Source organism: Sodiomyces alkalinus (assembly GCF_003711515.1).
Source record: "Sodiomyces alkalinus F11 unplaced genomic scaffold SODALscaffold_7, whole genome shotgun sequence".
NCBI lineage: Eukaryota > Fungi > Ascomycota > Sordariomycetes > Glomerellales > Plectosphaerellaceae > Sodiomyces > Sodiomyces alkalinus.
Window position 1 is genome coordinate 2,019,542 of NW_021167085.1, and position 17,506 is coordinate 2,037,047.

Genomic DNA, 17,506 nt, shown 5'->3' on the forward strand with positions numbered 1-17,506 from the left:
GTTTCACTATATAATTCTGCCCGATAGAAGATAGTATAAAAGCTAAATCCCTGTTACTGCTTATACTTACTAACTTAAATATATATCCTTTAGTAGTTTATAATACTTACTACTCTTCTATATTAAGGCCTAGCGGATAGCAGAACTATAAGTTACTTAGACTTTTCCTAGATATTTCTTTAATATTATATTAAGTAATACTTTAGAGTTATAAAAAGAAATATTATATTAACTAATACTTTAGAGTTATAAAAAGAAATATTATATTAACTAATACTTTAGAGTTATATCTAGGTACTACTATAATATAGATAAGTAGTATTCTACCTATAACTCCGATATTCTGCTATCCTAGATTCCTCTCTATACCTATATAACGCTTTACTTCCTATTACCTTTAGGTAGTCTAGGTATAGCGAAGAATGCCTTAACTAAGGTAAGGTAGGTACCTTATATAACCTAGAAGATATCGGAATTCACGGCTTTACTAACTTAGACTAGGAAGTAGGTTATAGTTTAAGTTATTTTAACGAATATAGCATAGTATCTAGACCCGACCGGTATAACTTTTACTAACCACCTAACCTTAGGGATAATAGGTAATAGAGATACGATAGTGAGGATTAATAATTAAAAGGACACGATATAGTCGATAATATAGTTATATATTTAGTTTAAGATTCGAAATTTATTAATTAAATACCTGCCGTATTCTATTATATTAAGTACCTAAGTACCTATCGCTATAATACTACCTAGTATAGAGAATCTTAATAGTATAAATAATTAGTTATTATGCCTTTATAATATCCTATTAATTAGGTTAGTATAACTATCGCTAGTTATTATAGTTAGCTAGTTAGGGTAAGTATTATAACTAGGCTATTATAGCGGATAGTCTAGTAATTAGTCGTTAGAGTAATATTTCGTTCACGATATTAAAATTAGTAGAATAATAGTGTAGATATAATAATCACGCTAGGATATACTATTCGACATAATATACTATCCAGGATCTAATAGACTAACCAGTCTATCATGCTAGCCTACTCTAGTCACCGTTTTCTCGTTCTTATACTAACTACCGTAATAGGAGGAATATTACTATATAATAACTAACTAAAATAGTAAGGTGCCTAGACAGGCTAAATCTTAGATATAATAGTATTAATATATTGAAATGCGTAACTGACCACGCTGGTCATTCTATCAACAGTCTAACCAGCACACTATCCAGACCCCCCCCCCCCTACCCGGGTAGGTAAGGTAGGTAGTGTACCCCGGGGTCCGCCCTACAGCACCTAATAATTACGTGTGGTAAGTAAGGGACAGGCAAGTGAAATTAGGTGAGACCAGCTGTGGTGTCCTTTCAAATACCATTTCTGAAGTTTCTGAGAACAGCAACTTTCTTCAAAGTACGGACTTGTCAACCTGCACGAAGCACGAGGCTATAGCGGTGGGGATTTGGAGGGTCGTGTGACATTGCCCCAACCTCCGCACCTCCAGACCTGGAAGCCCAGCGCCGACTTTCGAAGTAACTAAGGTACGGAGTACCGATTGTGCTCCGATGTACGCACTCTCGCCGATTGTAGGTTGTGGGCTTATGGGGTATCAAGTGCCTAGGTAGGTACTTTACCTAATAAGGCACTGTATCAGGCGATGACGGCATCACTTGTCTGGCACTATTAAAAGACCGCTTATTGGACAGGAAAAGACCGTCACTGGTCCTGTGCCCATGCGACAGGTACCTTACCTAGGTAAGGTATGCACCGTAGGTACCTCACTTCGAACAGAAAAGAGAATGGGCCCAGAATGATCCCAGAATGATCCCAGACCGATCCAGCTCCATCATAGAGCAGGTGCAGTTCACTGTCATCGGCAACTCTCCCCGCCTTTGTTCCTCTCGCCCTGACCTTGTCCTAGTACAAGGAATGACTCCTTTTCTCTCCTCTCCCTCTCCTTTAGCCTTCTCGCGACTCTCCTTCTCATTATTCGGGTTCTCCTATATCCAGCCTCGAGCCACGCTGCTCCAATTCCCCAAATTTTCCATCTATGGAAGGGTAATATCTACCCCGCTGTTTAGCTGTTTCTCCATGTGACTTCAACGAATGAATTACCTGCGTCCCACGTTACGTACCGGTTAGCTGATCGGCGGCTGGCTTCTCCTCTCTCTCTCTCTCTCTCTCCTTGCCGACTAGTTACCTACCTACATACCTACTACCTACCTTGCGCCTACGTTACGACTGACGATTCACAAACGGTCTCCTTCGCTCGCCTCCCTACTTTACGTCTTGCTGTCAGACGAGCGGTATTCTGACTTGGCAGCCCCCTACGGGTTTATCAGTCCTGGCAGCACCAACACTGCGAGTCTTAAATGTAGATCGACCCGAACAACCCATACTCCAGCGCCTGTTTTCTTTCACCGAGCACCATGCGCACCCCGAGGCTCCTTATCCTCATTTTATTTCTCGTCGCGTGCCTTTTCCTTCTATGCCGGTTCATCACCGTCGTGTCTGGCCTCGAGCCCCTTGTCACGAACTCTGTGGTACCAATCAAAGCGACACCGTCCACCTCGTCGACAAACGACGCCTCCTCACCCGCCCGCTCCTCTCGCCTCCGCGCCCTTTTCTTCAACTCGGGCCTCTCGCTTTTCAGCCCAAATGCTGTAATTAGCCTTACCGACGACAACAGCACGTCGTTTCCCGCCCAACCAGCCGCTTTTGGGCCCAGACTTCCCGCCAAGGGTCTTAGCGCCCAACTATGGGTCGGAAGCACCTTCACCGATGACAATTTGAAGGAAGACCAGGGAGAAGGGGAACTCGGCTGCAGTGATATACCGGGCTGGGAGGATGGCCGCGGCTCGCTCCTGCCGTCCAAGATTCCTGGTTCTCGGGGGGTACCACCACGGCACTCTGCCAATACGGAAAGGCATCTTCGCCGCGATCCGGCCTCCGATGGGACCGACGACCATATACATAACGAAGTTGTCTCCCGCAGGACCGATACCGACACCCTAGGGGCATCGCAAGAGTTTGCTGGTAAGACTGTGCTTCTGAGCCGCGGTGGCTGCGGCTTTTACGAAAAAGTCCTGTGGGCGCAACGTCGTGGCGCCACGGCCCTCATCGTGGGAGATAACCAAAAAGGACGACCCCTCATCCAGATGTACGCCAGAGGGGATACATCAAACGTGTCCATCCCCTCGGTCTTTACTTCTCGGACCACGGCCCATCTCCTTGCGTCGCTTACACAGCCTGGAAGCTTCGCCGAACGAATAACAGACGATGATGGGCATTCTACCCTGGGAGTATTGCAAGCTGCCGGCCTTTCAAAGGGCGGCGATAAATCAGGCTGGATGCGAGGGCTTGGAGACAATCATTCTGAGAAGCGACCTGTGAACAACCCACCAATTCGCCACGACGGCCTCTGGGTCACCATCACACCCTCCACCAACGGCAACCCTTTTTTCGATACACTCTTGGTGCTGGTGATTAGTCCCCTCATCACTCTGACAATAGTCTACGGCCTACTACTTGTTCGAGCACGAATCCGTCGTCGACGGTGGCGGGCTCCCAAGTCTGTCATTGACCGTCTTCCAGTGCGCACCTACCAAACCGTGTCACCGTCACCGCTTCAGACGCCTAGGGTCCCGTCGCCACTTAGCGATTCACCCACAACCCCGCTCCTGCAGGAGACCCTCGCTGTCTCAAGGCCCCGCTCAACAACTTCTACCGGTGTCCCGGAGGCCGACCGCCGCTTGATCAAGACGCTGGAGCCTCAAACAGCTGGGTCGACCCGTCGGTCTGAGCGAGAAAAGGCCTTGGGAAGCATATCCAGCGAATGGAAGAAATACATGAGCCGACAAGTGGAATGTGTCGTTTGTCTGGAAGAATATATTGATGGGGTTAGCCGGGTCATGAGCCTTCCCTGCGGCCATGAGTTCCACGCGGAGTGCATGTCAGTTTTCCCCCCTCGTCTGGTGTTGGTTATATAGTAGTTTCAAAGCCGCTAACACAGTCCCAGCACCCCTTGGCTCACCACTCGGCGCCGAACCTGTCCCATCTGCAAGGGAGACGTAGTGCGGTCTCTTGCGAGAGGTTCCACCTCAAGTCCGAGATACGAACCCTACCGTGACGATGATAGCGAGGATGAGAGTGAAAGCGAGGGAGAAACGGAAGCTGAAGACGAGGGCGAGCCTTCGGGATCTAGACTGGAAGATGATGATCTCGAGCATGGAATATACGCCCCGACCCCTCAGAGACGACTCACCCGCGCAGAAGCCTGGCTCGGGAGGTTGGCGACCAACTTCGGCACTACGACACCTTCCGGCGAATCGTCGCGACAAGGTCGGGACCGGTGACTGATCGATGGCCTGGGATGGGTTTCCCGAATTCTTCATACGTAGCCTGGAGTTCTAAGTTGGTTTGGTTGTTTGGCATGTTACGAGCCCTTTGCATTTGAAATATTACCGTCTCATATTGGTACGGGGCGTATACATGGAGGAGTAAGGTCTTTTTGTTTCTTCTTTCTTCTCTCTTTCCTTTGGGCCCGGGCATTGGGCAGGAAGGGGTGCATATGGCTAGAACAGCTCAGCGAGGACCAGTTGGTTTATCTTCGTTTGAACTCTTCTGGGTTTGCTAGAGTGCGGAGATGGTTGCGCACCTGGCGTGGTGCATTGCGCCTGTGTCTTGACACACCATGGGTACGCTTCGTGATGTCCACTTTGATCAACAGTTCGGAAAGCGGCGGTAGACAGAGGACACCTCTTAATGAATGCACGGAAATTCAGAGGCATATTGAAAGAGATAGCATGAAGTTATATGATCATGTCAGCCGTCGTCATTCGACTTGAGCTAGAAGAGGCGGATCCTCGAACAAGCATTTTTACTTGCCCAACATGTTCGCCGATTGCAACTCTGTTGTCACTCATATTGCGCCATGCAGAGTGGAATCCTTCCTGTATATTTGGACTCGGGTGTAATTGCATGTGTCGACAGTAATGGTTCTGCTGTACGACAATATTGATCCCGCTTACACCCGATGTGAAGCAAAGTTGGGGATCATCAGATCATCAGACTAGTTGGAGCTTAGTGCTCCCCTTCGGCGCCGAATACTATTTACAGCACCGTCGTCGTCCTGAGGATGTTCTGCGTCTTCACATGGGAGCCATTCTGAACTTGTACCTAGGCCTGCAGTGCTTGCTCCAGACGTGCATGTCCCGGTGGCATTACCAATATGGATAAAGGAGACGAGAAAGGAAAACTTAGAGGAGAGGGCATCCGAGATTTAGATGTCGTTGTATAGGATCATCTTAGGCAGCTTCCTCTCGCACACCAGCCCGGTCCAGGCGGCACTGGGGTCGTAGTTCATGAGGAGCATGGTGTCCTTGCCGTACGAGGCGGGACGGAAGATGGACGGGTCGGCGCGGCGGGCCTCAGTTACCTTGTCTGGCGTTGCGAGGGCGAGGAAGTGTTCTCTTTCTGGGCCAGGCGGGAAGATGCTAGTGCCTGTCAGCATGCGTGCAATCATTACCGCAGCCCGGCCCCTCCACGGACAAGGCTCTCCGAGTGTATCTGGCCGGCGCGATTATGACAAGGAAGAGAAAGGGAAGAGAACGTTTGATGGGCCAAGCGACGTACAGCGCGTTACCTAAAATACCGTGGCAGAGGCTCGGTTCCTTGCGCAACAACCCGTGGTCCCAAGTGATGGCCCTGCCCTTTTCGATGGCGGCGTCGATCCTGTGCTTCAAAGACGGGAAGAAAGGTCGTAGGGAGAGAAGCGACAAGACGAAGCCGGGGGCACCATGGCACCACTGCACCAGCTCTTTTTTCTTCTTCTTTACGGTAGTCCCAGCGCCTGGCGGCGGCGGCGGTTGCACGGAGGAGGGCCAGTTGCCGTCTTCGAACTGCAGGTCGAGCAGACGCTCCAGGCGGTGGGTTAGGCGCGGGGCGAGCGGAGGGGTGGTGAGGACGAGCTGGGTGAGGATTCCGATGTCGCCGTGGGCGGCACCGAGGTAGTGGGTACCTGACCAGAGCCAGTTGCCGGCGCCGCCGTCGTCGGTGGCGAGGATGCGGTCGGTTAGGTGGACGACGTAGCGTTCGACGAGCGGGGCTGAGGTGGGAACCCAATGGCGGACGAGGCGGAGAAGGTAGAGAGCACCTGCTCGTCCGTAGACGAGCTCGGAAGGGAATGGGTCCGATTCCCCTCCTTGCTTCCCTGTGCTGGTGCTGCTACTGCTGCTGTGGGCTCCCCGACTTGGGCCGTGATGGTGTCCGAGGTCAGAGTCGATTGACTCGGACCTCCTTTCATGTGCCGTGGAGGATGACGACGATGAGGTCGGGCGAGTGGCGGTGTGCCTCGGCAAAGGCCCAATGATGTCGGGAAAAGGGGCGAGGAAGTCTCGGACGTCTTTCAGATCCTTGGTGATACAAGCGCGCACGGCTGGGTGGGCGAGGCGCTCGCAGGCCAGCCCACAGTTGCCGGGCTCAAGGGCAAGGCGACCCCTGTCGCCAGAAATGTAGGCACGAGCCCAATGAATAGCCGGGTAGCCGTGAATACGGAGCTGAGGGAGTGAGCTGGATATGTGAAGGAAGAGATAGGCGATGCCGGTGTGGCCGGTGAAAAGGCCATGGAGCTGGGACTTCGTGTAGGTAGATTGAGGCGGGGAGGTGTTGAGAATGCGTTGAAGAGACGTCAAGAGGAGCTGCTCGGGCTCGGAAGATAAGGTGAGAAGGGAAGAAAAATCGTTGGGAATGTGTCTCTGCTCCATTGCTGACGGTGACGATAGATAATCGAGAATCAAGGTAGTGCGTTGAACTGAGCTGAGCTGGATGAGGTCCTGGTTGATTTAGATGGGTTGTATGGTGCCCGTCCCGTCGGGCTCGGCTGAACATTCCAGGAGGAGGATATTAGTTCTGAAATGCCACTCTTTTGCTCTCTGCCGCTGCCGTGTTGACATTCTAATCAATAAGACGGCGGCCGACGAGCGTTCCGTATGAGCTGAATTCAGGTCATAAGGGGGATTGAGAGAGAACTTGATGGGTTGGCCATGCTGCGCATAATACTAAACATGTGCGTGCGAGTTGGTTAACTACCTTTCGTCTTTTGATGAGATCTCATGAGAAAAGGTGGAAGGGAGAATATATATGTTCATGACGCATGATCTTTTCGACGTCAAGTTGAAACTTTGATTTGAGACGACAGGCGGACATGTGAGCTCCGAAGGTGACTGTGCGAGTCTCCACTGTAAGAGAGTGGGCCCACGGGAGTACCTAACTAGCCACTAAATGACCAAGCCACACTTCGTACCTAGATGAATGCAGCCACATCCATCCCCTGTGCATGCCGTCTCCTTGACGTCATCGAACCCTGGAGTGAATGCCGTAGGGATACTTCAGTTGAAGCCCCGTCCCTTTCTCCCATGGTCTTCTTGCCATACCTACCTATATAATGTAAGGTAGCTAGAATTTATTCCCCTTCCTCGGAGTAAACCTCTAAGTTTACCTGGCAAACCTAACAACATCATCAAACCTGTCGGCACTGAATCAATTGTCTTTGCAACAATTCTCGTCTCGCAGGACAGTCCATCAGTTCACTGAAGACTCGCAGTGCTTCCCGAAATGGCAGACCAAGTCCAGCAGCCCATGGATCAGGGCTCACCTTCCTCCTCTTCCTCTGCTAAGGACCAGGGTGGAGTTGCACGATCGGTTCAGTCTAAAGCTCAAGAAATTCTGTATGCCCCAGTCTTCACTGCCCACCCGTATTCAGTCCTCTTTAGCTGTGGTACTGCAAGTGCGAGAGTTGAGGCTGACCTTGCCCATCACAGCCAAGAGGATTATCAACAAGCCCGCGCCTTGGTTGGTAATGCAGCGAAGAGCAAAGCCTACCTATACCCCATCAAGGTATGGTCATCAACACTAGTTTCGCCTCTCATCAGTTCGTTTATACGAAGTATTACGACCCACGGTTCTTAGCTGACGGGTTTAACTGTTCGCCGTTCACAGGGTATTGCCTACTTTGCCACGAACAAGTCGCTCTGGGGGCCTTTCCTCTCATGCATCGGCCCTTACTTCCTCTTGTCTGTCGGCGTCACTACCGGCATGTTTGCCTTTACTTATGTCCCACAATTGACGGTCCTCGTCTTGTTCAACGGCCCTTTGGCTGTCTTCACCACCGTCCTCCTGGTGCTGAACGAGAGCGCCACCTTGATCAACGTGATCTCCCGCAATTGGTTGCTTCAAGACGCCCTTCTCGACACATTTGACGGGACCCTCGTTTCAAAGAACGCCGACTCTATCGTTCGTGAAGGTCGTCAGCTTCAGCCAGGCACAGACCCTATGCAGAAGCTAGGCCGCATTCTTAAGAGCCCTTTCGAACGCTTCTCTCCAAAGGCCCTCATCCGCTACGTCATGTACTTACCTCTTAACTTCATCCCTCTCGTCGGTTCCGCTTTGTTCGTTCTCATCCAAGCACGAGCAAGGGGTCAACACGTTCACGGCCGAGTATGACCTTTCTCACCTCTCGAGTGCCCCCTTTCTTTAGAGGCGTATCTTGTCTGACCGGGTTTTACGTCTAGTACTTTCAATTGAAGAAGTGGTCGGCATCTCAAAGCCAAGATTGGCTCAAGCGTCATTCTGGGCCTTACACAGCGTAAGTCTCGCCCTTCTTCCAACTACCTGGAGTCCACCCCTACATACACGGCTGTGGTGTGTAATTGCACCTGCTTACCTCAGCTCTCGCAGTTTCGGCCTCGTTGCAACGGGCCTCGAGATGATTCCCTTCGCCTCCATGTTCTTCTCCTTCAGCAATACAGGTTAGTCCGAGTGCCATCCGATGAAGAGTCCATCCGTCATTCACTCTCCGCTAATATCCATCACAGTTGGTGCGGCCCTGTGGGCAGCCGATATGGAAACCAAGGACACGTCGATGACGGATGGAACAGCACCGAATTTGCGGGAGACAGCTAAGAAGGCAGATTAAGCGGAAGGGGACAATCAGTCCGAAAGAAATGGATATCCCTTCCATCCATTCCGTCTGTTGCAAGGCCAAGGCGTACGGGTTTTAATAGTGTTTGTGTAGCAAGAGTCGGAGAAAACGGAGTTCTAGGCTGTGCGCAGGTTTCATAGTATGCTTGAAGGAGAACTGGATTGGCCTACTCACCTTGAGACAACTTAATCATCGTTGACCCCTTCTCCGCAGGCATACAATGAAGGAGCGGGCAATTCCCCAACGGCAATGGCCAGACGTAGGGCTCCGGCCTCTTGCGCATCGACTGCACCTCCCCTCCCTGACAAAGTTCCCCCTTCTTTCAACGTACCAGATATAATACATGCCAAAAGAACAACTTCAACCTAACGAGTCTTACTACATCCTCTCTCGCGGCACCGTCATCCACATCCCTTCACATTTGGCAAACTCGACAAGATGTTCATCCGTAATCGTCACGGCTAGAAACAACTTCCTGCCCTCTATCCTGTCGAGTGACGACGTCACCACGACAACCTTGGGAGCGGGCAAAGGCCTTTGAAAGCGAACCGTCATGTTCGCCGTGAGAAACCGGGCGTTATCCACATCTATAGTCCCGGGCGGTAAAGGCCTGTTTGCCTCCATTTCACACCCCTGGGCGTAATGATTGGCGAGGAACAAATTCCCCATGGCTTCGTCTATCAGCGAGGCGATGAGACCGCCGTGGACGGACCCGGCGAACCCGATCACGCCGGGCCGTAGGTCGAAGAGGAGGGAGCATGATCGGACCAAGAAAGCGGGGTCCGCCGCTTGTGAGGCCGCGGTGATCGGGGCTGAGTGGGGGGTGGCGTTTGGAGAGGCGTCCGGAGACGGCACTTTGTAGAAGCCGATGCAGTGCGGCACGGCGTCGGCATCGCGGAGAGTTTTCGAGAAGAGCTGATCTCGGCTCGGGGAATGCCGCGCGTCATCCTCGGGCAACCGGGATGTAGGCACGAAAGTGTGGACGTCTGGCTGGGCGAGGAGAGCGGCACACCACGGTATGGATAGGAAATGCGACACGTCCTCGCTGGGGAGACGGGGTTGGACCATTGTAACTGCTCCGGTTGGTTTGAAAATGACAGACCGGCCAGCTTGGACGATAATGATATAAAGCACCAGGTAATAGGAGTGAGAGTAGTAACAGGCGAAAAGCCTACTCAGGCTTCGGGTGAGACCGAAATGATATACGGACTACTGATTATTATAGGTGTAAAAAGCGTCTCGACTCTACTTATATGATCTGACAATGTCAAATGTATACATTATCACAGACGGGCATACGCCAGCGCGTGGTGCTTTGGGGACTTACCTCGGCTGTCCGGGGATATGTCACTCTCTAACGTCTCCGCCTCGCAATTTATCTTAGCCAGAATCTGGCGACTCGCATCATCCCTGTTCAATGGTCCCCACCGGTCCTACTCCGACCCCCGCTTACCCGACCACCAGACCGAGGCCGAGATAGAACTGCTGGCCTGGGATCATATGCCCCAGCCTATGGCACGGTAGCGAACCTACCGAAGAAGAAAAGACGTAGAAAAGACGGTCGTGATTTTGCAGAGCAGTTTCTTTTATAATACCAAAGGACCTGAGTACCACCAGTTGCAGGAGCTGTATAGGTACTCAAAGTTGACTACTGTCGGAGAGGAGCCGTTTTCTGGCCGGCCTGGCGCTGTGGGAAATATAGAACGGATCCCGTTGGTAAGCCATTGTCGAGATCGAATCTTATAATGAGGAATTGCGTCTCTTATGGAAAGGACTTTTCAGGCTCTAGAGTTCATGGCTGAATCTCCAGATTCACCTGTCATGAAGTTGAATGAAGTAATCTGCCCTGATCTACGGCTTATTAGGTAATCGCCCCTGAGTCACGTGCTCTATAGGGTGTCGGAATTTGGCTTATCTTATCTCCGGGTGATAGTTCCCCACCTTTGTACATGTCGTCACCCCCGGACCAGACCGGACCAAACCGGACCGTTTCAACGTACCTGACCCTCATACCACTTAAGGTACTCTTCTCCTAAGACGGATCTCTTTTGAGATAGCTTCTGTATCGAGTATGTTGACCTTTTAAAAAGGGGTCTCACGTCTCAGTTGTCCCTTGTGCACTATACACTTCGAACGGTATCTCTACCCCCAGGATCTCGATACCGCCGAGCTTCAAGACGCTTTGCCTTATCGGCGAGCACATAATGGACTCTCGAGAGGTTGACGACGTGCTGGGGCAATGGTATCTGGAGCAAACGGGACAGAATGAACCTGACCGCCCCAGCTTGGACGGCCATGACAACGACGACGCCGAAGACGATCCTGATTTTGAGGATGTCCCGGACGACGAGGAAGAGGGTGACGATGCTGCTGAGTACTACGGTATGCGCTGTCAGGCCCATTTACCTTATTCTATTTATATTGTCCTGTACCTTTATGCCTGATATGTGTTAGACGCCGAAGAGGGAGACTACAACATTCTCCCGCTCCAGGTGTTGATCGGGGAACATTTTGGCCATCAGCATGGAGCAGAGAGCGAAGACGAGCATGACCTCGCTGACTTCGATGGAAATGAAGAGGATCAAGTTGACGACGACGAGGATGAATACGACGACGATGATGATGATGATGATAATGAAACAGCCGCTGTCGTGAATAACATTCTAGGTCCCCCCCCCGCTCCCCCCGCGGGCGGCCCAACGAAGCACATAGGATTCTGCTCAAGGACCCTTAGCCCTTTACAGAGGGACTCTGCTGACAGGAAGTGATTTTGATTAGCTGGGGCTGGCGATGGGTGGCTATCTCGCGCACAGCTTCTGGCTCTACTGAGGAGCAATAACTTAGGAGACGTGATATTCGAGGATAGTCGCGGTGTGGCTTGGGGACGAAGGCGGCGGTCCCCGCCCGATCCTGACCGCTTCCCCAAAGTCCCCAGCGAGAAGGGAACCGAGCTGATGCACTCTGGCCTGTTTGGCGCCAACAACTTTCGGTTAGAGAAGAGGAAACAGCTGGCGCGGCGAATGCTAGACAGGGAACTGGGCGTCTACTCGGGGGTAGACCGTCAACGGAACCAGGATCTCATGGCCCAGGATATGATCCCCTCCAGTCACCCCGAGATGATCATCCACTACGAAGATCCCGTCTACTCGGGACAGTTTTCCGACGACGGCAATTTCTTCTACTCCTGCGGTCACGATTTCCAGGTCCGCATGTACGACACCTCGAACCCTTACGAATGGAAGTACTACAAGACGGTACACTATCCCTTTGGCCAGTGGACTCTGACAGACGCATCCTTGAGCCCCGACAACAAGTGGCTGGCCTACACCTCCATTCAGAGCAACGTGTGTCTCGCTCCCACAGATCCAAACGACACGGGAGACCCGTACACCCTCAACCTCTCAGACAGGGCTGCCAGAGGCCAAACGTTGGGTTGGCGCTCGTGGGACAACTTCGGCATCTGGTCTGTTCGCTTCTCCGGCGATGGCAGGGAACTGGTTGCTGGTACCAACACCCATCGTATCATCGTGTATGATATCGAGTCCCGGACGGTCTTGCACTCCGTGAACGGTCACTCAGACGACGTCAACGCCGTGTGCTTCGCCGACAAGTCAAGTCCCCATATCCTCTATTCGGGCTCGGACGATACCACGATCAAGGTCTGGGATCGCCGGAGCATGGCAGACGGCCGGGAAGCAGGGGCTTTCATTGGCCACGTAGAGGGATTAACGTATATCGACAGCAAAGGAGACGGCCGGTATATCCTGAGCAACAGCAAGGACCAAACGATGAAGCTGTGGGACCTGAGAATGGTCATGTCTCCCGACCGCTATCGCGAGTTGAACCCCACGCAGTACACGGAGGACCGCGACTTCGACTATAGGTGGGGTACCTATCGCGACGAAGACTGGTCCCCGCACCCATGCGGCGACAACTCGGTCGTCACCTTCCGCGGACACAAGGTCCTACGGACCCTGATCCGGTGCCACTTTTCGCCGCCATCGAGCACCAACTCGCGCTACGTGTACACAGGAAGCCAAGACGGGAAAGTCTGGGTGTACAACCTCGATGCTACGGTGGCCGGGGTCATCGACGTGAAAAAGGCCACCAAGAATAGCCGGCGCCCGGTCCGCCGCGGACATCCCATGTACGTCGACGATGACGATCATCCTGGTTGGAGGGCATGCGTGCGCGATGCCAGTTGGCACCCCAACGCGCCGCTCCTTGTTGGTACGTTTTCCCTCTGTCTCTCACGCTTCATCCTTTTCCAGTTCCGGTGCACCTTTATTCGCTAACCAAGGGCCCTCTGCGGCTTCCTCCACAGCGTCTGCCTGGAACGGTTTGAACGCAACATCCGGAACCTGCACACTGCACGCTTATAACGAGGCGGGCGAGGACGAGGCGGAGCCTAGGATGGGGAGAAGCGTGGACGAACATTTAAAGCCGAATCCTGACCTGTTCCGAGACGTAGTCAGGTAGTCAGTCAGTCGTGTCCGCACAGAGTGCTCAACGCGGAAAACTGAGCAGTTGATTTAAAAAAAAAAAATCTCGGAAATGATCTTCTTTTCCCGGAGCTATTGATACAGAAAAGATCCCCAAATGGTATGACGTGGATACCCGCTCGCTCGGAACACCAAGCCCGGCCGGGCGAAGTCCCATCTCACGGAATAGGACATCATTCTCCCCCTGGCGTGATCCTTGGCACCCTCAGAGAGACCATGCCGGGACCACTGCAATTGACCCAGGCACCCTCCCCATGCTGCCCTCAAACCGTCTTCGCATGAATATCCCTCTCGTAGTGTATGTTCAATGGGGTTTTTTTTCTTCTTCGTAATCTGGGATGGTGATGCCCTTCTCAGGTGGGGGGAAGCCCCGTTCAATGCAAAACCGCGTATCAACACCAGCTTTACGCGCCACCGACGAGGATGTTATTGACAGGGTAGTGAATGAGCCTGACGACGTAACCTGTGTGGCGTCAGAATACAAAGTCCTCTCCAGGGGAAGTCCTTTTCACAAGGGAAAAGGAACAGAAAGGGGTCCAGACGACCTACCGACAGCGCCCATAACCAGAAAACCGACACCAACAGCCTGTACCAGCCTTTGGTACTCGGCGCGATCGGCTGGATAAAATGTTAGAAGCGATGACCAATTATGGTAAAAAAGATTGAAGGGATGTGGCAGGGAACTCACGCTTGGTGCACCTCCTCATGAATTGGATGCCATCCTGGGCGAACTCCGTGGGGATCTCGAGGATTTCCTTGATGGAGTCGGCCATTGTGCTCGGGAATTACGTGGTGTTTATCGACGACAAGGTAAATAAATCGTTGAATGTATCGAGAAAGGTAGGATTCCAGAAGGGCAATGGATGGGCTTGTATTGGCGTTGGGTTGGTATCGTATTTGGATGGCCAGCAGGTCAAGTCAATTATGCGACTGGGGGTGGGAAGCTGAATGGGAGATGTGTTCGCATCGCCAGAAAATGAGTGCACCGCCACAAATCTGTCATCAAGTGCCACAGTCAAAGCTACCAGCCACAAGGGTCCGGGTTGGAGCAAGCCAGAAGGTCAGAAGGTCCGTGCGAGCCTGCTGTGGATCTCGTGGATCGGGCGCTCCTAATAAACCCAAAACGCGACCTCAGCTCTGCTCACTGATTGAGTGAGGAGCAGCTTCGGTCAAGATTCCCTTCCACCATCTTTCTTCAACGACAACGTACCTGGTGTCGCCCAACGTCGACATCAGCAACTGAATATCGAATACTCTCATTCGATAAACCCTTTCTTTCTTCTTTTTTTCTTTTTTTCCTATTGAGAACGGTCGACTGATAGGAGTCGGTGCTATTTCACGACAGCTTTTGTGGCTCGCCGACCGAGCAGATTCACTTCCACCTTGTTCGAGCATTCATTCCGACTTCGGAACCCAGAAGTAGTTGACCACGTCTACTGCGCGATCGATTTGGCTGGAGGCGTTCCTAGATTTCTCCTCGTTGAACAATACCGACACAGATAACCGGACATAGGAATCACGGCTTAGCCTGTGCCGTTTGCTCGCTCAGACCGAGTCGATCGAGGGAAAACCCCCCCCCCCATTCCATCTTACCTGTATCTATTCATATCATCTCTCTTGTTCATTTTTACCTCTTGCCCGCACCCAAGACATTCAAACCAACCACCGGTTTGATACGAGAGAGATCGAAGCACAGAGCTTCCTCTTCCGCGATTGTCAAACGAGGGAGGAGACGGAAGACAAGAAAATACGCACAGAGAGAATCACCGAGAAAGGAGGGACTTGCTGATTTGGCAATATTCCACCTCTTCCCATAACCCTTATTGGTTCTGTTTGCGGCAAGAGGAGTGTACGTATGCATCATATGCTTCTTCTTTTCTTCTTTTCTTCTTTGTTTCTGCTCTCCATCCCTTTCTGTCACTGTTATTTTCGGGTTTCGTGGCGAGACGCTCGGGTCTATTTTACCTCTTCAATGTGCTTCTCCCGGTGGCTGATCATGAATGCAAAACAAAAGGGAAAGAAAAGGCAACTACAGGCCGCGCCTGTATCTCGCAGACTAATGACAACTTGATTGGAGATACCATTACCAGGCCCAGAATCCACATTTTCCAAAGGACATATATCCTTCTTCAAGTCTTGACAGCTCGCAACCGCTACGAACCAGCTATCTCAACTGCATCATGGCCGACGAAGAATTTGAAATCGACATCTACGGTGATGCGCCGCAGAACAACCAGGACGGGCAAGACACCCAACATCAGCACGACGAGCACCAGGGAAACGGTCAGCAGGAGCATGCCGACGAACAACACTACCAGCAGGAGGCGAAGGCCGAATCCGAAGAGTACAACGACGATCAGCAACAACAGCCTGCGCCGCAGCAAGGCGTAAAGCGGAAGGGCGATGACAGACCCATTGATCCCGGCGCGACCAGCGCCATCACCATCTCCGAACTGAATTGGTGGACCACGGACGACGATATCCGCGGATATGCACACCAGGCGCATTGCGAGGATGAACTCAAGGACGTGACGTTTAGTGAACATAAGGTGAACGGCAAAAGCAAAGGGTACGCAATCCGACCAGCCCAGGGACACGTTTATTCTATCTCTTGGGGACCCCGTATAAGCGAAGGCTTTTGTAATGCTGACCGATTTTTCGTGGTAACAGCCAAGTCTACGTCGAGTTTACATCACAGCAAGCGGCCACGGCGATGAAGCACTACATCGAGTCGCTTGAGCATCATGTGGTCAACCAGAAGAAGCCCACCGTCGCCTACACGAACCCCAACGTGAATCCCTTCCGCACGCTGCCCAAGGACACCTCGAACCGACAGGGTAAGGATGGCCAGGTCAGCCGGCCGGGACAGGGTTTCAACAACGACCGCGGTCCCAACGTGGGCGGAGACTACCGGCCGAACAACTTCCGGGGACGAGGCGGCTACGGCCCGCGCGGCGGCATGCAACCCGGTGGCGGCGGTTTCAACCGCAATTTCTCTGGTGGCGGCATGGGAGGAGGCGGCGGTTTCAATAACATGGGAGGCGGCTTCGGCGGCGGCATGGGTGGAGGAGGTTTCGGAGGAGGCGGCGGCTTTAATAACCGTGGCGGCTTCGGCGCCGGCGGTATGCGCGGTGGCCCTGGAGGCATGCGCGGTGGACGTGGCGGTATGGGCAACATGGGCGGAATGGCCATGGGCGGCCCCATGGGTCCTATGGGCCCAATGGGCGGTATGCCGATGGGAGGCATGCCTAATCCCATGGGCATGATGGGTGGAGGTATGCAGGGTATGTGGATGCTCCATTCTGTCTCTCCCCTTTCTTTCTTTCTTTCTTTCTTTACTTTTTTCTTTACTTTTATTGTTTCACTACATTTGACGTCAGCTGCTTTCGCACAGCTGTCGCGTTTCTCCTCTCAGAGTCATTCGGTTTTTGCTGACTTTCAAATCTCCCCGCAGGCTTCCAGGGGATGACTCCGCAGTTCAACCCCGGCTTCTTCGGTGCCGGTGGTAATCAAGGCGGCGCCGGCGAGTGGGGAAATCCCCACGGAGCAAAGAGGCCGCGGCCGGAGTAAACGAGGAAGGGAAACACGAAGAATGCTAAGGGAAATTAGAACTGAAAAGCCAGGGTTGGGATGGGGGGCGAAAATGTTTGTATTACTATTCCTACCTTCATCACCGCTAGATCACCACGACTGGTACGACCACCGCCCTGAAAACGACTATCTACCTTACTCCACAAGGTGTCATCTGGGCTGGATGGACGGAACGGACAAAAGGAAGCACAGAGATGGAGGAGACTGAGGTGTTTTACTTGGCGTTTTCTTCTTCTTCTTCTTCTTGTCTTTTATTTCTTCTTTTTTGTCACGTTTTGGTCTTTTACGCCTGTGTCTTGTTGTTGCTCCATCGGCGTTGGTCTGGTCCGGATGCCACGCTGAAATATATTAATTGCTTTATAGGTAACTCTAAAAGTCAAAGCAAAGAGTACAAAGAATACATATATAAGCCGCTTTTGCTCTGTCCTGCG

The 17,506-nt window shown here is 52.2% G+C and overlaps 7 protein-coding genes across 7 annotated transcripts; 4 read left to right on the forward strand and 3 right to left on the reverse strand.

Annotated features, from left to right (window-relative positions):
* Positions 1-2,431: 2,431 nt before the first annotated feature.
* On the forward strand, positions 2,432-4,357 carry SODALDRAFT_325211 (hypothetical protein; the record flags this gene model as incomplete). Its single annotated transcript, XM_028609964.1, has 2 exons — positions 2,432-3,954; positions 4,021-4,357. 2 exons carry the CDS (start codon positions 2,432-2,434, stop codon positions 4,355-4,357), a joined length of 1,860 nt encoding a protein of 619 aa, XP_028465462.1.
* A 926-nt stretch (positions 4,358-5,283) lies between these two features.
* On the reverse strand, positions 5,284-6,766 carry SODALDRAFT_279952 (abscisic acid ABA receptor; the record flags this gene model as incomplete). Its single annotated transcript, XM_028608202.1, has 3 exons — positions 5,284-5,497; positions 5,637-6,218; positions 6,327-6,766. The coding sequence occupies 3 exons, from the start codon at positions 6,764-6,766 to the stop codon at positions 5,284-5,286; spliced, it is 1,236 nt and encodes a 411-aa protein (XP_028465463.1).
* Positions 6,767-7,640: 874 nt separating this feature from the next.
* SODALDRAFT_280111 (hypothetical protein) lies at positions 7,641-8,976 on the forward strand (the record flags this gene model as incomplete). Its single annotated transcript, XM_028608217.1, has 6 exons — positions 7,641-7,729; positions 7,823-7,898; positions 8,001-8,498; positions 8,591-8,646; positions 8,739-8,809; positions 8,876-8,976. 6 exons carry the CDS (start codon positions 7,641-7,643, stop codon positions 8,974-8,976), a joined length of 891 nt encoding a protein of 296 aa, XP_028465464.1.
* A 71-nt stretch (positions 8,977-9,047) lies between these two features.
* SODALDRAFT_334778 (hypothetical protein) lies at positions 9,048-10,229 on the reverse strand. The gene has a single exon (XM_028612295.1). The coding sequence runs from the start codon at positions 10,048-10,050 to the stop codon at positions 9,361-9,363; it is 690 nt and encodes a 229-aa protein (XP_028465465.1). The 5' UTR covers positions 10,051-10,229; the 3' UTR covers positions 9,048-9,360.
* Positions 10,230-10,979: 750 nt separating this feature from the next.
* On the forward strand, positions 10,980-13,461 carry SODALDRAFT_351887 (WD40 repeat-like protein; the record flags this gene model as incomplete). Its single annotated transcript, XM_028613563.1, has 4 exons — positions 10,980-11,364; positions 11,437-11,649; positions 11,761-13,212; positions 13,307-13,461. The coding sequence occupies exons 1-4, from the start codon at positions 11,187-11,189 to the stop codon at positions 13,459-13,461; spliced, it is 1,998 nt and encodes a 665-aa protein (XP_028465466.1). The 5' UTR covers positions 10,980-11,186.
* On the reverse strand, positions 13,393-14,413 carry SODALDRAFT_334780 (translocase SEC61 complex gamma subunit). Its single transcript, XM_028612296.1, has 3 exons — positions 14,173-14,413; positions 14,034-14,102; positions 13,393-13,947 (listed from the first exon to the last, which is right to left on the reverse strand). Exons 1-3 carry the CDS (start codon positions 14,255-14,257, stop codon positions 13,889-13,891), a joined length of 213 nt encoding a protein of 70 aa, XP_028465467.1. The 5' UTR covers positions 14,258-14,413; the 3' UTR covers positions 13,393-13,888.
* A 1,251-nt stretch (positions 14,414-15,664) lies between these two features.
* On the forward strand, positions 15,665-17,054 carry SODALDRAFT_280166 (hypothetical protein; the record flags this gene model as incomplete). Its single annotated transcript, XM_028608221.1, has 3 exons — positions 15,665-16,053; positions 16,155-16,768; positions 16,939-17,054. The coding sequence occupies 3 exons, from the start codon at positions 15,665-15,667 to the stop codon at positions 17,052-17,054; spliced, it is 1,119 nt and encodes a 372-aa protein (XP_028465468.1).
* Between the last annotated feature and the right edge of the window lie 452 nt (positions 17,055-17,506).

Coding starts and splice junctions, on each gene's coding strand:
- SODALDRAFT_334778 (XM_028612295.1), bottom strand. CDS start 10,050: ATGGTCCAACCCCGTCTCCCCAGCGAGGACGTGTCGCATTTCCTATCC.
- SODALDRAFT_334780 (XM_028612296.1), bottom strand. CDS start 14,257: ATGGCCGACTCCATCAAGGAAATCCTCGAGATCCCCACGGAGTTCGCC. Junction 14,103..14,172: donor CATGAGGAGGTGCACCAAGC/GTGAGTTCCCTG, acceptor CATTTTATCCAG/CCGATCGCGCCGAGTACCAA. Junction 13,948..14,033: donor TCTGGTTATGGGCGCTGTCG/GTAGGTCGTCTG, acceptor GACGCCACACAG/GTTACGTCGTCAGGCTCATT.